Here is a 12,774-nt window from a genome sequence, read left to right as displayed (position 1 = left end):
AAAGTACATGATAAAGGAAATATGCATTACTAAAATTACCACTTCTCTCATTCCTTCCTGAGCTTTCAAGTATGCATTTTCAAAAGCTGTTTGCTGAAGCTTCAAAGGAAGTGCTTTCAATAACCTGGAAGAACTTCCTTGTTCCATATCCTGGAATAATCTTTAAAACAAAAGACAAAAGCAAAAACAAAAAGAGAAATAATTTTTTACCTTAAACTTTACTTTCCAAAGCACAGTACAGGATAAAAATAAATCACTCTATGAGACCAACTAACGTACTAGGTCTTCTTCTAAAAGACTAATGAAATCTGAGTCCATTTAAAGAGGTTCAGATCAACTGCTTAATATTAGGGTCTTTACCATATATTCCTTTTTCTCCTAGAACTAAAATGGGTCTCAAAAGATCTTTTAGCTTATTGCTCAAACTTGAACAGCCATGAACTCAAACTAGCTGGAAAAGAAAAATTGTCCTCTGGTCAAACACCAATTAGAAGAAGCCACAGTCTTCTATGCCAACCTGCTCTATTATTAATCACCCTGAAAGTGGATAGCTTGATGTCTTGATGTCCCATTTAACTCTTTTTTATGTGATGGAGAAGAGCTGATCAGTGCCTTTTGCATAATATCCTATCATATTTAAAGACAACACTTTAATCAATTTTGTCCTTCATGCTTTTTTAAGTAATCAAAACTTGCATACTTTTCTGTGTTACTCTGATTCCTCCAGTTTCTCTAACCTCTCTTAAAATAGCCCAATATTAGATATCTAACAAATAAACAACCAAAAACAACAAATGCTATGTTCATGCCATTCTTGAATTTATACATTTTTGAATCTTAAAGAGATTTCTCAATGCCACCACTACACTGCTTTATTATTATATTCAACTTGTGGTCCTCTAAAACCCCAGATCTTTAACTTCTGTACATATTTTCTGTCTTTTAAGGACTTGAAGTACACCAATTCATTAGCAATCCTTAAAATGCACTATGGTCTTAATGAAAAGAATCCCAAACCTAAGGAGTTAGACGCAAATTCTGATTTACAAAAACACTATTGCCAGCATATTCCAACTCTGGACATATTAGGTAATCTAAAACATATATTTATGTGACTGTTGGTACAGTTTCTTTATCGTGATCTTTAATTATTGGTCACTTACATTTGAACAGTAAAGTTACTCAAATGATTTTCAGCTTTGATGTGTTTAAAGCATCATGTAATTTCTTTCTTCAAATATTCATTTATTTTACTATTAAACACCTACCACATGTCAAGTATTGTTCTAGGTACTTAATGAACAGAACAGACAAAAACCAATGCCTTCCAGGAGCTTATATCCTAGGTAGATGTATTAAAATATACTATTTCAAGTGGTGATAAATGCTATAGAGAAAAATAAAGCAGAGAGGTGTTTTATTTACAAGGAGCGCGAGGTGTTAAAGGCAGAAGTAGGTTGCAACTTAGAGTTTTAAAACCAATTTAACAACCTGATAAACATGCAGTCCTTAAAAAATTAATATTTGTTTCTTCGGGTACTCAAACATAAAACAAATCCCTATGATAGAATCAGCCCAGTGCCTAATTGTACGTTCACTTAAGTAAATATAAATTGTAATCAGCAAAATGTAAAATGTGCTAATTTTCATTTTACAAATTCATATAAAATCACAGTAATACCCAAACATTCTATATCTCCCATAAGTGGTAGCAGACACACCTCATTCAACTCAACCACTGAGCAAGTAACTTGATCTCTTTAAGCCACAAAGTTTTCATTTATAAACTGGAGAAAATAATAGTATCTAAGTGATAGAGTCATCAGAATTAAGAGAAAACATAAAAGCAAAGCATAGAGTATACGCTCAGTAAGTGTTTGCTATTTTGAATATCACTAGTGACCTATGACTGTGCTAGACATTGCATTGTTATCTGCAGTGTTCCAGACACTTCATGAATACCTGGCCCATTACCTATTGATTGACTCTGCAGCCAACATGCGAACTTGGTGATGACTATCAGCAAGAAATTGTGGAAATACTTCATTTATGGGAAAGTTTTTTCCCTTTACATTGAGAATAGCCCATTTTGAATAAGGATCGACCTATGGGAAAAAAGCAACTGAGGTTAAATATGAAATATTAAGAGAAAAATCACCATTAACAAACAGAAACAAAGCCTGCTTAAAAAATTTCAATGGAGACCTTACTAATACTTAATGTGGAATAACTCACCTCAAGCAAGGTTTTAAGGCATTTTACTAGGGCCATTCTTACAGAGAATGTGCACTTCCCTTCCTTTGTTAATTGCCTGAAATAAAGTAAGTGTTCCAATGTTAAATAATCATTCCAATAAAAGCACAGTCAAAAAAAAAAATCACCGGACATTAAGGTTATTCTAGGTTGCTTCCAAAATTTATTTCCTTGCTAAATTTAATTCTCATTATGTAACATATGTCAATATTCTCACCTTCCCAAAAATTTCAGCTAAAAGAAATTAGTTTGAAAAGGAGTTCATTTTAATGTACATTATTTGTTTTATAGGATTATGCCTCATTTGGGGACTATCATACTTCAGCTAATCACATTATAGTAAACTCGCTTTAAAAGGAAAAAAATTTTAAGATTTTGTTGTTAGATCAAAGATTTTAACACCACATTCTATACTGATTCAGAAGTCCTTACAATTAAATGATATGAAGGTTCTAAATTATATATATGTGCTCCTCTATAAGTATCATGGTGTTACTTAGACTGTGACTATAGGGCATGAAATAACCAGATGGTGATAAGGTCACTTCATTCATTTTAGGAATATGGACAATTCAATTGATTTAGGCTTGTTGCACTTTGCTTATTCACCACAAGTCAAACTATTATGTGATTCAAAATTCACAAGGAAATACACTCAACACACTTTAAAAAACCAAGCCTTCAGCAATAAACAATGTAGGTCTTCAAGTAATTAAAGAGGGAAAAACAAATTACATTCTACTATTATTAAAAGATGTACATATAATTACATCTGAAGATTAGAAGAAATCACTAACATAGAAATGCAAAGTTTGCATCCGTATCCAGAGGTAGCAAAAAAAAAAAATAAAAACTTCACAAAATAGTCTGTCCCTACCAAAATGCTTCAATCACTGTTAGAAAATGTCCTTGAGCATCCCTTGTGGTCTCAGAATCCATACTGCCTTGACATAAATTCGTCACAACATGAAGGATGTGGTTTAAAACTGTCTTACAAACATCTTGGTCACGGCGATAGAAAGAACACAAGTTGCTGTGGTGGAAAACGTTTAACTTCAGTATAACAGAACATATCAGTTAGTTTACAAATTTAAAGTGAACATAACATATGGTTTTAATTTCTTACGATAGTGGTTTTAGAAGTTCAACAACATCTTCCATTGGCAAGCGATATTCTTCTCCGGGAAGCTCCTTTAAAAGCACTAGATACTAAGATAGTAGGGAAAGTGAAATCGGTTTTTTTTTCATAGATCATTTACTTAAATAAGTATATATGTAACCATAAATTCATATATAGACACATGCGCACACATACAAAACAGAGAATTTTTAAAAGACAAAGCATAGTAAAAAAGAGGTTTGAAGTCAAACAGAGCTGGATTCAAATCCCAGCACCATAACCTATTACTTGTGTGATTAAAAACCATTCATTGTCATCTGAGCCTTTGTACTCTCACCTATAAAATGGGTATATGTACCACTTACCTGGCTGGATTCACATGAGGATTAGAGGAAATAAATGTAAAGGTCTAGCATTTATTGTAGGAATTCAATAAATGACAATTGTTAACACTGTTGGGGTTAAAAGCCTGAGCAAGAATCTAAAACTATATTATGTCCTACTCTCGCAAAATTATGCCTGGGGATAAGAGTTTAATGGTCAAAAACTATTCTATTAACGAATTTTGGAAAGCAGAGATAATCAGGGGCAGGGAAGAAGTCAAATACTCTGACCTGTCTTCCTATGAGGCAACCTTGTAAGGCTCTCTATGGTTCTATGGATACAACGGGCTGCTCAGTAACTATCAGTTATAATGGTAGTTAAAACCAGGCAGCCAGTTTCTGAGAGCTGCCAAATCATTTTCTAGTGGTAGTAAGAAATCAGACAACTTTTTTCCCTATCTTCATTATGTAGAAAAATGTTTCTTACTCCTTCTCAGATATTATAAAAGAACATTAAATTGGACCATTTTAAATATTGCCATGAGAGTCATGTGTGATGTTACTGAGTGTCTTAAAGTGACTTTAAACAACAAAGCCTCAAGCAAAGTATACAGCCCTCACCATTGGTCAGGGCTGGAGACTTGACTGGAGTGTTTGTCAAGGTCAAAACCAGGGGCTCAAACAGAGCTCAATCAAGCATGTTTTCTGGGGTCAGGGGATCAACCAGCATGTTCACCACAGCTAGAACATGATCAGGGATTCTACCAGGGACTCAACCTGCATGTTTTAAGAGGTTCTAATCAGGGAATTACCTGGCATGTTTCCCAATTTGCTAGGACTAGGGACATGACCATGGACTCACCCAACATACCCGCTGGGCAGGCACTCTCCCTGCGTGTTCACCAGTGCTGGGACTAAGGGGATAGCCCACAAGGTTGGGAGGTTAGTTACATATAAAAATATTAAGTAAACAAGTAAATGTATTGAGGTTAAGTAAGAAGCCAGGTTTCTTACTAAAATAGAGCTACAAATATGAACAGAGAAAAAAGAAATAAACTCTGTGATGGTGGATTGGAATTTGAAATACTTCTAAGAAGATGAATAGATAGACTGGGGTAGGGCAAGAGAGGGATTACTTCTATAATATTCTCATCAAAGTCTAAATGTAAATCTAAATCTAATCATGAGGAAACATGATAAACCCAAAGTGAGGGAGGGATTCTACAGCTCAAGTGGCTGTACTATTCAAAAATAGGAAGGTCATAAAAGATAAGGAAACACTAAGGAATTGTTCCAGATTGAAAGAGACTGAACAGACCTGACAACTAAATGCAATGATACAATGTTAATTTCCTGATGATTATTCTGTGGTTATATAGGAGAGTATCATTGCTTTTAGGAAATACACACTGAAGTATAAGGAGCATCATGTCTGCAACTTAATCTCAAAACGGTTCAGAAAAAAAGATGTGTGTATATGTTGTGTGTGCACGTGTGTGTGTAGACAGGATAAGGCAAATGTGGTAAAATATTAACTGTAGAAGCTTATGAAGGGAATATGGAAGTTCTTTGTAGTATTGTAAGTGCTGTCATTTTGAAATTACAGCCAAAAAATTTAAAAGCATATAAACTAAAGTCAAGGCAAGATTCAGACTTCAACTATAACGTTACGTATTATTTTTACATTCAGAATCTGTGTTTCTTGGCCTAGTTTAAAATAATTTAGAAAATTAATTATATTTAAAGAGAACAAATCTATCCAAAGTCCACCCAAGTTTTAACGTTTCAGTATCCACTTAAATTTTGTTATAGCACATTAAAAGAAAAAGTGTATTTTACAACTAGTGTCAGATTCATTTCTCAAGAAGCAATTTCAAGTTTTCAAAGGTACTATGTGATTCTTATATGTCAGTCCATTACACTTAGCCAGCAACATGAGACATAATTGAAGAGCTTTCTCACTTTACTTAACTCACCATGTGTAGATGGAGAGATTTAGTAGGGTCTAGCATGCTAGAATCAATTAACATTAACAACTTCCTCCGAATATCAGCTGCTCTAAATGACACAGTATTGGTCTGAGCAGTAGTTACACACATACACAAGAACTTGAGCATGTCTAAAAAAAGTAGATCTGGCTTTGACAGATGTTCTTCAGCTAAAGGACTGATGGCACCTAAAAATAAAACACACTTATTAAGACTAAGAGAGGGGCACAACAATTATATACATTGAACATTAACTCAAATATCCTCCCTTCTGCCAAAAAAAAGGAGATCAAAGTACATGGAAAGCAAAATTATAGTGAAACTGATTACACAGTAAAAAATTAAAATTCTTTATAAAAGGTTACTCTAGGATTCTGTCATCAGAAAATAATCTATGGAAAAATCTATATGGACAAACATTCACTGCAGTACTATTATTATAGGGAAATAGAAATCTAAATTTATGACAATAAAAAATGGTCAAGTAAATTATGGTATATATGTTAACTGGAATATTATGAAGCCATTAAAAAGCAAGATTATTAATACAAGTGGCTACACAAAAAATGCTTATCAATAATATTAAAAGAAAACAGACAAGGTATAAAAAGGCATCTGAATGTTGATGCTGATTACAATTTTGAAAGGATTTATAGAGAAATAACAGAAAAAGGTTAAAAGTGATAGCATTATGGGTGCTTTTTCATTCTCCTCCTTTCTATTTTCCAAATAATCTAACATATGGTTCTATTTCTTTAGTAATTATTTTAAATTCCTCCCATGAAGAATAAACAGAAAAACAATAAATTCAATTAAAAATAAGAAAAATCTATGCACAGAGGGAACAATCCTAATAGACTATACTAAGGGAAAAGGAAATGAGCATAAAATTGGGATCTATGAGCCTGTTTATAATACCAAATCAACACAAAGAGGTAAAAGAAATCCTAAGCAGTAAATATGTATTTACCAATAGCACTTTGGCTCTCTCCAGATTCATTTGCATCACTAATACTACCAGCAGGGTCATCATCAAATAGATTCATGGATGACTGATCCTCCGTCTCCATCAGATTTTTATCAGTATCATCTTCCATTGATTCTACTTCTCCACAGTCAAGTGGCTTTTTGGTAAAGGATGCCTTCAAATAAGAGAAAGAAAGATGTTCAAGTTGGCTTCTTTCAGGAGCATGTTGTAGTTAAAATTCACCTAATTAAACAATTCAAGATTCATATGTCTGAACACTGCAGTGATATTTGTATTAAATGTCCAACAACAGGAAAATGGATAAACTTTAAAATTATGTAACAACAATATGCAAACTTTAAAAATAATTTCTTACATTAAGAAGCTTTATAATACCCCATATTGATGAGGGTGTGTGGAAAAGTGTAAGTTGGTATGACTATTTTGGAGGAAAATGACAATATCCATCAAAAAGTAAAATTCGGGCTGGGCTGGTGTCACAGTGGTTAAGTTTGCACACTCCGCTTCAGCGGCCCAGGGTTCGCAGGTTCAGATCCCGGGTGCAGCCCTACATACCACTGGTTAAGCCATGCTCTGGTGGCATCCCACATACAAAATAGAGGGGGATTGGCAGAGATGTTAGCTCAGGGCCAGTCTTCCTCAAGCAAAAAGAAGATTGGCAACAGGTGTTAGCTCAGGGCCAATCTTCCTCACCAAAAAAAAAAAAAAAAAGCAAAATTAACATTCCTTCTGAAGAAGTAATTCCATTGCTAGAATTTATTCTATATCCTTCATATGCACAAATAAAAGTAGACACAAGTATAAGAATCTTTACCACAGAACTCTTTGTAACAAAAACAAGTAGACACCACTTAAAATGTTAATTAAGATCAGAGGGGCTAAAAATACATATATATACTATTCCCATATAATGAGATACCATGCTACTGCTTAAAAAAGTAAAGATTAACAGTCTGTAGTGATAAGGAAAAATGATCAAGATTTATTATTAAGTGAAAATAATCAAGTTACAGAATATTTTTTCATTCAATACATATTTGAGTATCTACCACGTGTGCCAGGCACTGTTCTAGACAAAAGAGTATTTGTAGCATAAGCCCCTTTGTATGGAAGCAGAAAAATACTACGATAAGAACATGTTGCTTGTCGGGCAAGATTTTTATTTTTAAGGACAGAGAATTATTTTGAATTTTGGTACAGTGTTACACAGAAAGAGGTATGACCTTGGATGATTAGTTCCCAATCATTGTCTATTATTATTTGCTGAAAAACTAAAAGACAAGCACTATGCAAGGTTACTGATATTAAGCAGCAATCAAATATAAACCAAATAACTTTAATTTCCACATTTCAAATATATAAGATGCCACGTATTGTGAAATGTATTCCTATTTAACAAATTTCAATGAAAAAAAAATCATCTTAGCATCAATGAAATACAGTAGTAAAACAAGAAGCATACTTACTAAACTTTTACAGATATCTGCAATATCATTCATTAGCTTTGATGTTAACAATCGCAGGAAAAAGCCAGATGCAATCTTATTTGGACTGTGCTATTATTAAGACAAACAAAAAAAACAAGCAAAGAAATAAAAACAATTATTCCTGGCAGATATTTTCTCTGTTGTGAATGAAATGTAGATTTTCTTCTATACTGGAAATTGTCTATCATAAGAAGCATAGATAAACAGTTTACTATTAGGGCCAAGATATAAATTGCCTCAAAAACACTAACCTCTTTTCTTAGATTAATAATAACTATAGCAAATATCTTTCACTGTGCACAAACACTAAAGTAAAATACCAGCAACTGACCCTAAACAGAAGCAAGCAATAATTAAGTTAGAGTTTATTTTTCTACTTCTCTCCTTTCCCATTTACAACAAAATACATTTCAAAACCAAAAACATATGCTGATAATCTTGATATATGGCCATGTTCTTAATATATATTAGCTTTCAAAAATGTTCTTTCCAATTATTATCAACACTCTGGCCTGGCTCAGCTACCCCTCAGGCCTGCCTCCAAATCAAAACAAAGATTACACACAGTAGCACTCTTTCTACCAAATATTATACAAGACTATCTGGGTAAAAGAGAGCGTAAGGTATGTGCTGGAGTTGTTTATCTTTGCAGTGCGCAATAGCCCTGGTATAGTGGTATGCATATCACACAGCTAGTAGTCAGTAAATTGTTATTAAATGAATGGAAATATGCTGGCAATAAAAGAGTCACCTATGTAGTTCTACACAAAAGCGATAGAATAACCTCAGAAGCCTTCCTGAAATGACAAAATTAGTTTCATGAGCAACTCAGATTACCTACTGCTTTATGCCTCTGGATACTAGCTTTCTTTACCATTCAATTTAATTTTAAATCAGTGTATAAATTTATAAATGGACCAAAAAAACAATAACAACATTAACCAGTTATCAATCTCCCAGATAGGCTATACTGTCAAGTAAGAACATCTTACCTTGGTACAGTTACACAAGCATCTTGTACATAGATGCATCGTATTTCTCAATGAAACAATTCTAGATTCCTCATGTGGCTTATTTTTAAACAGAGTGATACTTTCTCCTGCACAGTGCATTAAAGACTGTTAAGAATAAAAGAAGGAAAAATCAAAATTCCAGTTAAAATTATAGCTTAGTGATTGCTTTTTAAAGTTTTAATTAAGAGGTAAAATTAAGTGTTTTTAGAAGTTCTACTTGGTTATACAGTATAATTAAAAATTATGAACAATTTTAAATGATATATCTTATGTCCTGTTCTCCTTACACATCACACCGCTGACAGAATAGTACCCAGAAATGAAAATAAATTTCACACTTAAAGCCTACTTGATTAACACTCAGTCAAGGATTCTTTAGGATGACTGATCACAGAAAAACTTAAAAGTACAGATAAAAATCAGCATTTTTGTTAATGAGATTAAATTTTAATGTGATATATTTCAATTACTATATTTATAGTTGGCTTAAAATAACTTTAAATCTTTTTTTTTTTTTTTTGTGAGGAAGATCAGCCCTGAGCTAACGTCCATGCCAATCCTCCTCTTTTTGCTGTGGAAGACTGGCCCTGAGCTAACTTTCATGCCAGTCTTCCTCTACTTTATGTGGGACGCCGCCACACCATGGCCTGACAAGCAGTGCATTGGCACACACCCGGGATCTGAACCTGGGCCGCCAGCAGTGGACCACACTCACTTAACCGTTATGCCATGGGGCCAGCCCTCTTTTTTTTGGATGAGAAAGATTAGCCCTGAGCTAACATCTGTTGCCAATCTTCCTCTTTTTGGAGAGGAAGACTGGCCCTGGGCTAACATCCATGCCCCTCTTCCTCTACTGAACATGAGGGACGCCTGCCACAGCATGGCTTGATAAGCGGTGCGTAGGTCTGCTCCCGGGATCCGAACTTGCAAACCCCGGGCTGCCGAAGCAGAGCACACAAACTTAACCACTCCACCACCAGGCCAGCCCCAAAATAATTTTAAATCTTAAGGAAGGACAGATAGCATCATTTCTTGTCAGACTGCATAAATGAAAGAGAAAGAGTTAACCTACATAAAAATTCAAGGTTTTCCAAAGAAATACACCAATTTTCCCAGGAATAAATTTCATTCAAATTCATCCAAAACTTTATTAGCATGCATCCTCGTACCTTGGCTTTATGGAACAATTCTGATTTGTATGCTTCCTCTTCAGCTATCACACCCACATAACAGTAGCAGCCCAGGACACCCACCAAAAGACTTGAGCACCGGACAAGCGTTTCTGAATCTGTAGTCTGAAATTAAAACACAAATAAAAATACATATATATTTCATAAATAATTTTAAGTACTCTACGATTATCTTTTGTAAGAACAAATTTGATGTAGGTATTGAGAAACAAAAGTTTAGTTAATTGAGATAATAGTGGCATAATTCTGATTATCTCTAAAAACATGTAAGAGATCCCTGCAGAGTTGTGATAACCAGATTCTCAGGAAAAAGAGCAGAAGTTATCTCCTAACTGCCAAGCAAGGTATCTCCTCTTAAAGTGGCACAGTGTACTGCACACATAGGCCCTTAAATATCTGAGAGGGGAAAGAAAAGGAAAAAAACTGACAGGCAAACAAATGTCTATAACTCTTAGAACATGAATAGAAATTAGATTCATGTAAAAAGACATTAAGATGACATTTTGAGCTTCTGAAGAACAAGAATCTTGACTTATTCAGCTTGTCAGACTCCACAGACTAGCACAAAATATTTTTGCAATAAATAAATACTGCTTAGCCAATTTTATAGAATTATGTAAGAACTTGCAATGGTTATACAGAAAAATAAGATTTTCAGATTTTTTGCTCCTATGTTGCAGGAAATGGCATTTTAGGGGAAAACACAGAAGACCATACTACTTTGTAATGAAAGTCATTATAACTATGATCCAGAAGCAGGTCAGTAATTAAGGATAAGACAGAGGAAACACACTGTCCCTTCTCTGGCTCTTTGAGTCATTATTCCCAGTTACTGAATTCACTCCTTTGAGTAGCTTGTAGGTTTTAGTTTATTCAACATATATTTTATCATTTACCATATAACAAGGCATCGTGGAAGATACAAAGATTAATAAAAATATATATGCCCTTTAAAGAACTTATAGCATAGTTTAAGAGATATTTATATATAAAAAATATACACAAATATCTACGGTACAAAGAAGATGCTAAGTGTCATTTTAAAATAGAAATACTAAGTACTATGAAAATTAAAAGACAAATTATTATGGCTGAAATTATTTAAGGAAGGTTTACGCAAGGATTTTGACGTGGGTGATTTAAACACACGAAATCGGTAGAAAGATATTTCATATAGAAAGCAATGGGAGTTTTCCCAAGAGAATAGCACACACAAAGAACATTTGTGATGTTAAGGGGACAACGGAAATGATTTATGAGAAATCACTAGATAACCTTTAAAATATGGGCGACTGCTAGTTCATTAATCACTCCTCCCTCTTCACGTGTCACCAAAATCTATTAGTTCAGTTAAAATTATGCCCTTTTCTGTTATTGTAACATCTCCCTCCTCTGCATTGACAGGTTCTTTTTCACCATATAATCCCTATGCTCAAAACCATTATTATTTCCCCCTAACCTACCCAAAGAATTCTACTTCTTTAATGTCTACCAGAATTCCTGGTACAAAGGAAACACACAAAGTATTAATCTTCACTTTTCCTTTTCCATGCTAAATTTTTGCTATTTGTAGCCACGTAGCTTTTAAAATCAAGTCTCTCACCATCCTTAGTGTCTTTCCTCCCTCTGTTTCTCCTTCCTAACAGTCTACCAAAGTTGAATCAAATATACGCTTTATTTCTTTTTTAAAATCTCACCTCAGATGAGTAGTTATTTAGAAGCTGTTCTGATAATCCCAGGAGATAGTGATCCAGTGATTCCTTGAGATTTTGGTGGACAGAAAAGCCTATACTAGGTTGGTGCTTTTCTACAGCATATTCTTTTCCAATGGTTAAAAAATCCATCCTGTCAAAAGTTGTCTGAAGAAACAGTTCTTCAACTTCTGAGAATGAAGGCTCTTCTTGACCTTTTTGGTGTTTTTCACTTCAAGAAAGTAAGATCTTTAATTTATAACCAAATGACAAAATACTTCACCTCCACATAGCGGCAATAAATTACAAATGAAAAGATTAACTTAGCATCTACATTATTCAAAGACTTATATACCATTAATGGATTATTCTTTTAAATGCTTTTCTTCTTTGGACTTTGATACTTACTGGTACCAAATTTCATTATTCAGTAGCAAATTTTACTAATAGATGGACGAAAGAAATACAAGTTACAATCTCAAAGGCAAATTCAGAAAGTATCAAAAAGAAAATATGAATAACACCAGATATAAACACTAATAACATTATTGGAAAACATTTCCCTTTTTTCACCTTTGATTTCTCCAAAATGTAGAATCTTTTTCATCTTATGCCCTCTTGAGAGAGATTAGGAATCTTCATGCTAGTGAGTCATTTTCAGTCAGTGATCAACATAAGCCTCTTACATCAATCAACTAAAATGAAGTTTTTACACTTATTT

The 12,774-nt window shown here is 33.8% G+C and overlaps 1 protein-coding gene across 3 annotated transcripts in view; it reads right to left on the bottom strand.

Annotated features, from left to right (window-relative positions):
- ATM (ATM serine/threonine kinase) overlaps window positions 1-12,774 on the bottom strand; it is a 126,101-nt gene that overhangs the window by 82,862 nt on the left and 30,465 nt on the right. For all 3 annotated transcript variants that reach the window (XM_087433661.1, XM_087433660.1, XM_014785193.2), the window contains 11 exons: window positions 12,060-12,285; window positions 10,342-10,467; window positions 9,152-9,277; window positions 8,139-8,228; window positions 6,655-6,826; window positions 5,673-5,872; window positions 3,380-3,462; window positions 3,131-3,286; window positions 2,236-2,311; window positions 1,975-2,105; window positions 40-160 (listed from right to left, as the gene is read on the bottom strand). In XM_087433661.1, coding sequence (XP_087289787.1) covers window positions 40-160; window positions 1,975-2,105; window positions 2,236-2,311; window positions 3,131-3,286; window positions 3,380-3,462; window positions 5,673-5,872; window positions 6,655-6,826; window positions 8,139-8,228; window positions 9,152-9,277; window positions 10,342-10,467; window positions 12,060-12,285 — 1,507 coding nt within the window. The remainder of the gene's footprint in view (window positions 1-39; window positions 161-1,974; window positions 2,106-2,235; window positions 2,312-3,130; window positions 3,287-3,379; window positions 3,463-5,672; window positions 5,873-6,654; window positions 6,827-8,138; window positions 8,229-9,151; window positions 9,278-10,341; window positions 10,468-12,059; window positions 12,286-12,774) is intronic.

The sequence above is a fragment of the Ceratotherium simum genome, chromosome 7, assembly GCF_057802395.1.
Source record: "Ceratotherium simum simum isolate JZ-2026a chromosome 7, ASM5780239v1, whole genome shotgun sequence".
NCBI classification, from domain to species: Eukaryota; Metazoa; Chordata; class Mammalia; order Perissodactyla; family Rhinocerotidae; genus Ceratotherium; species Ceratotherium simum.
Note: the sequence above shows the minus strand (reverse complement) of the source record. Positions and strands in the feature narration are given on the sequence as shown.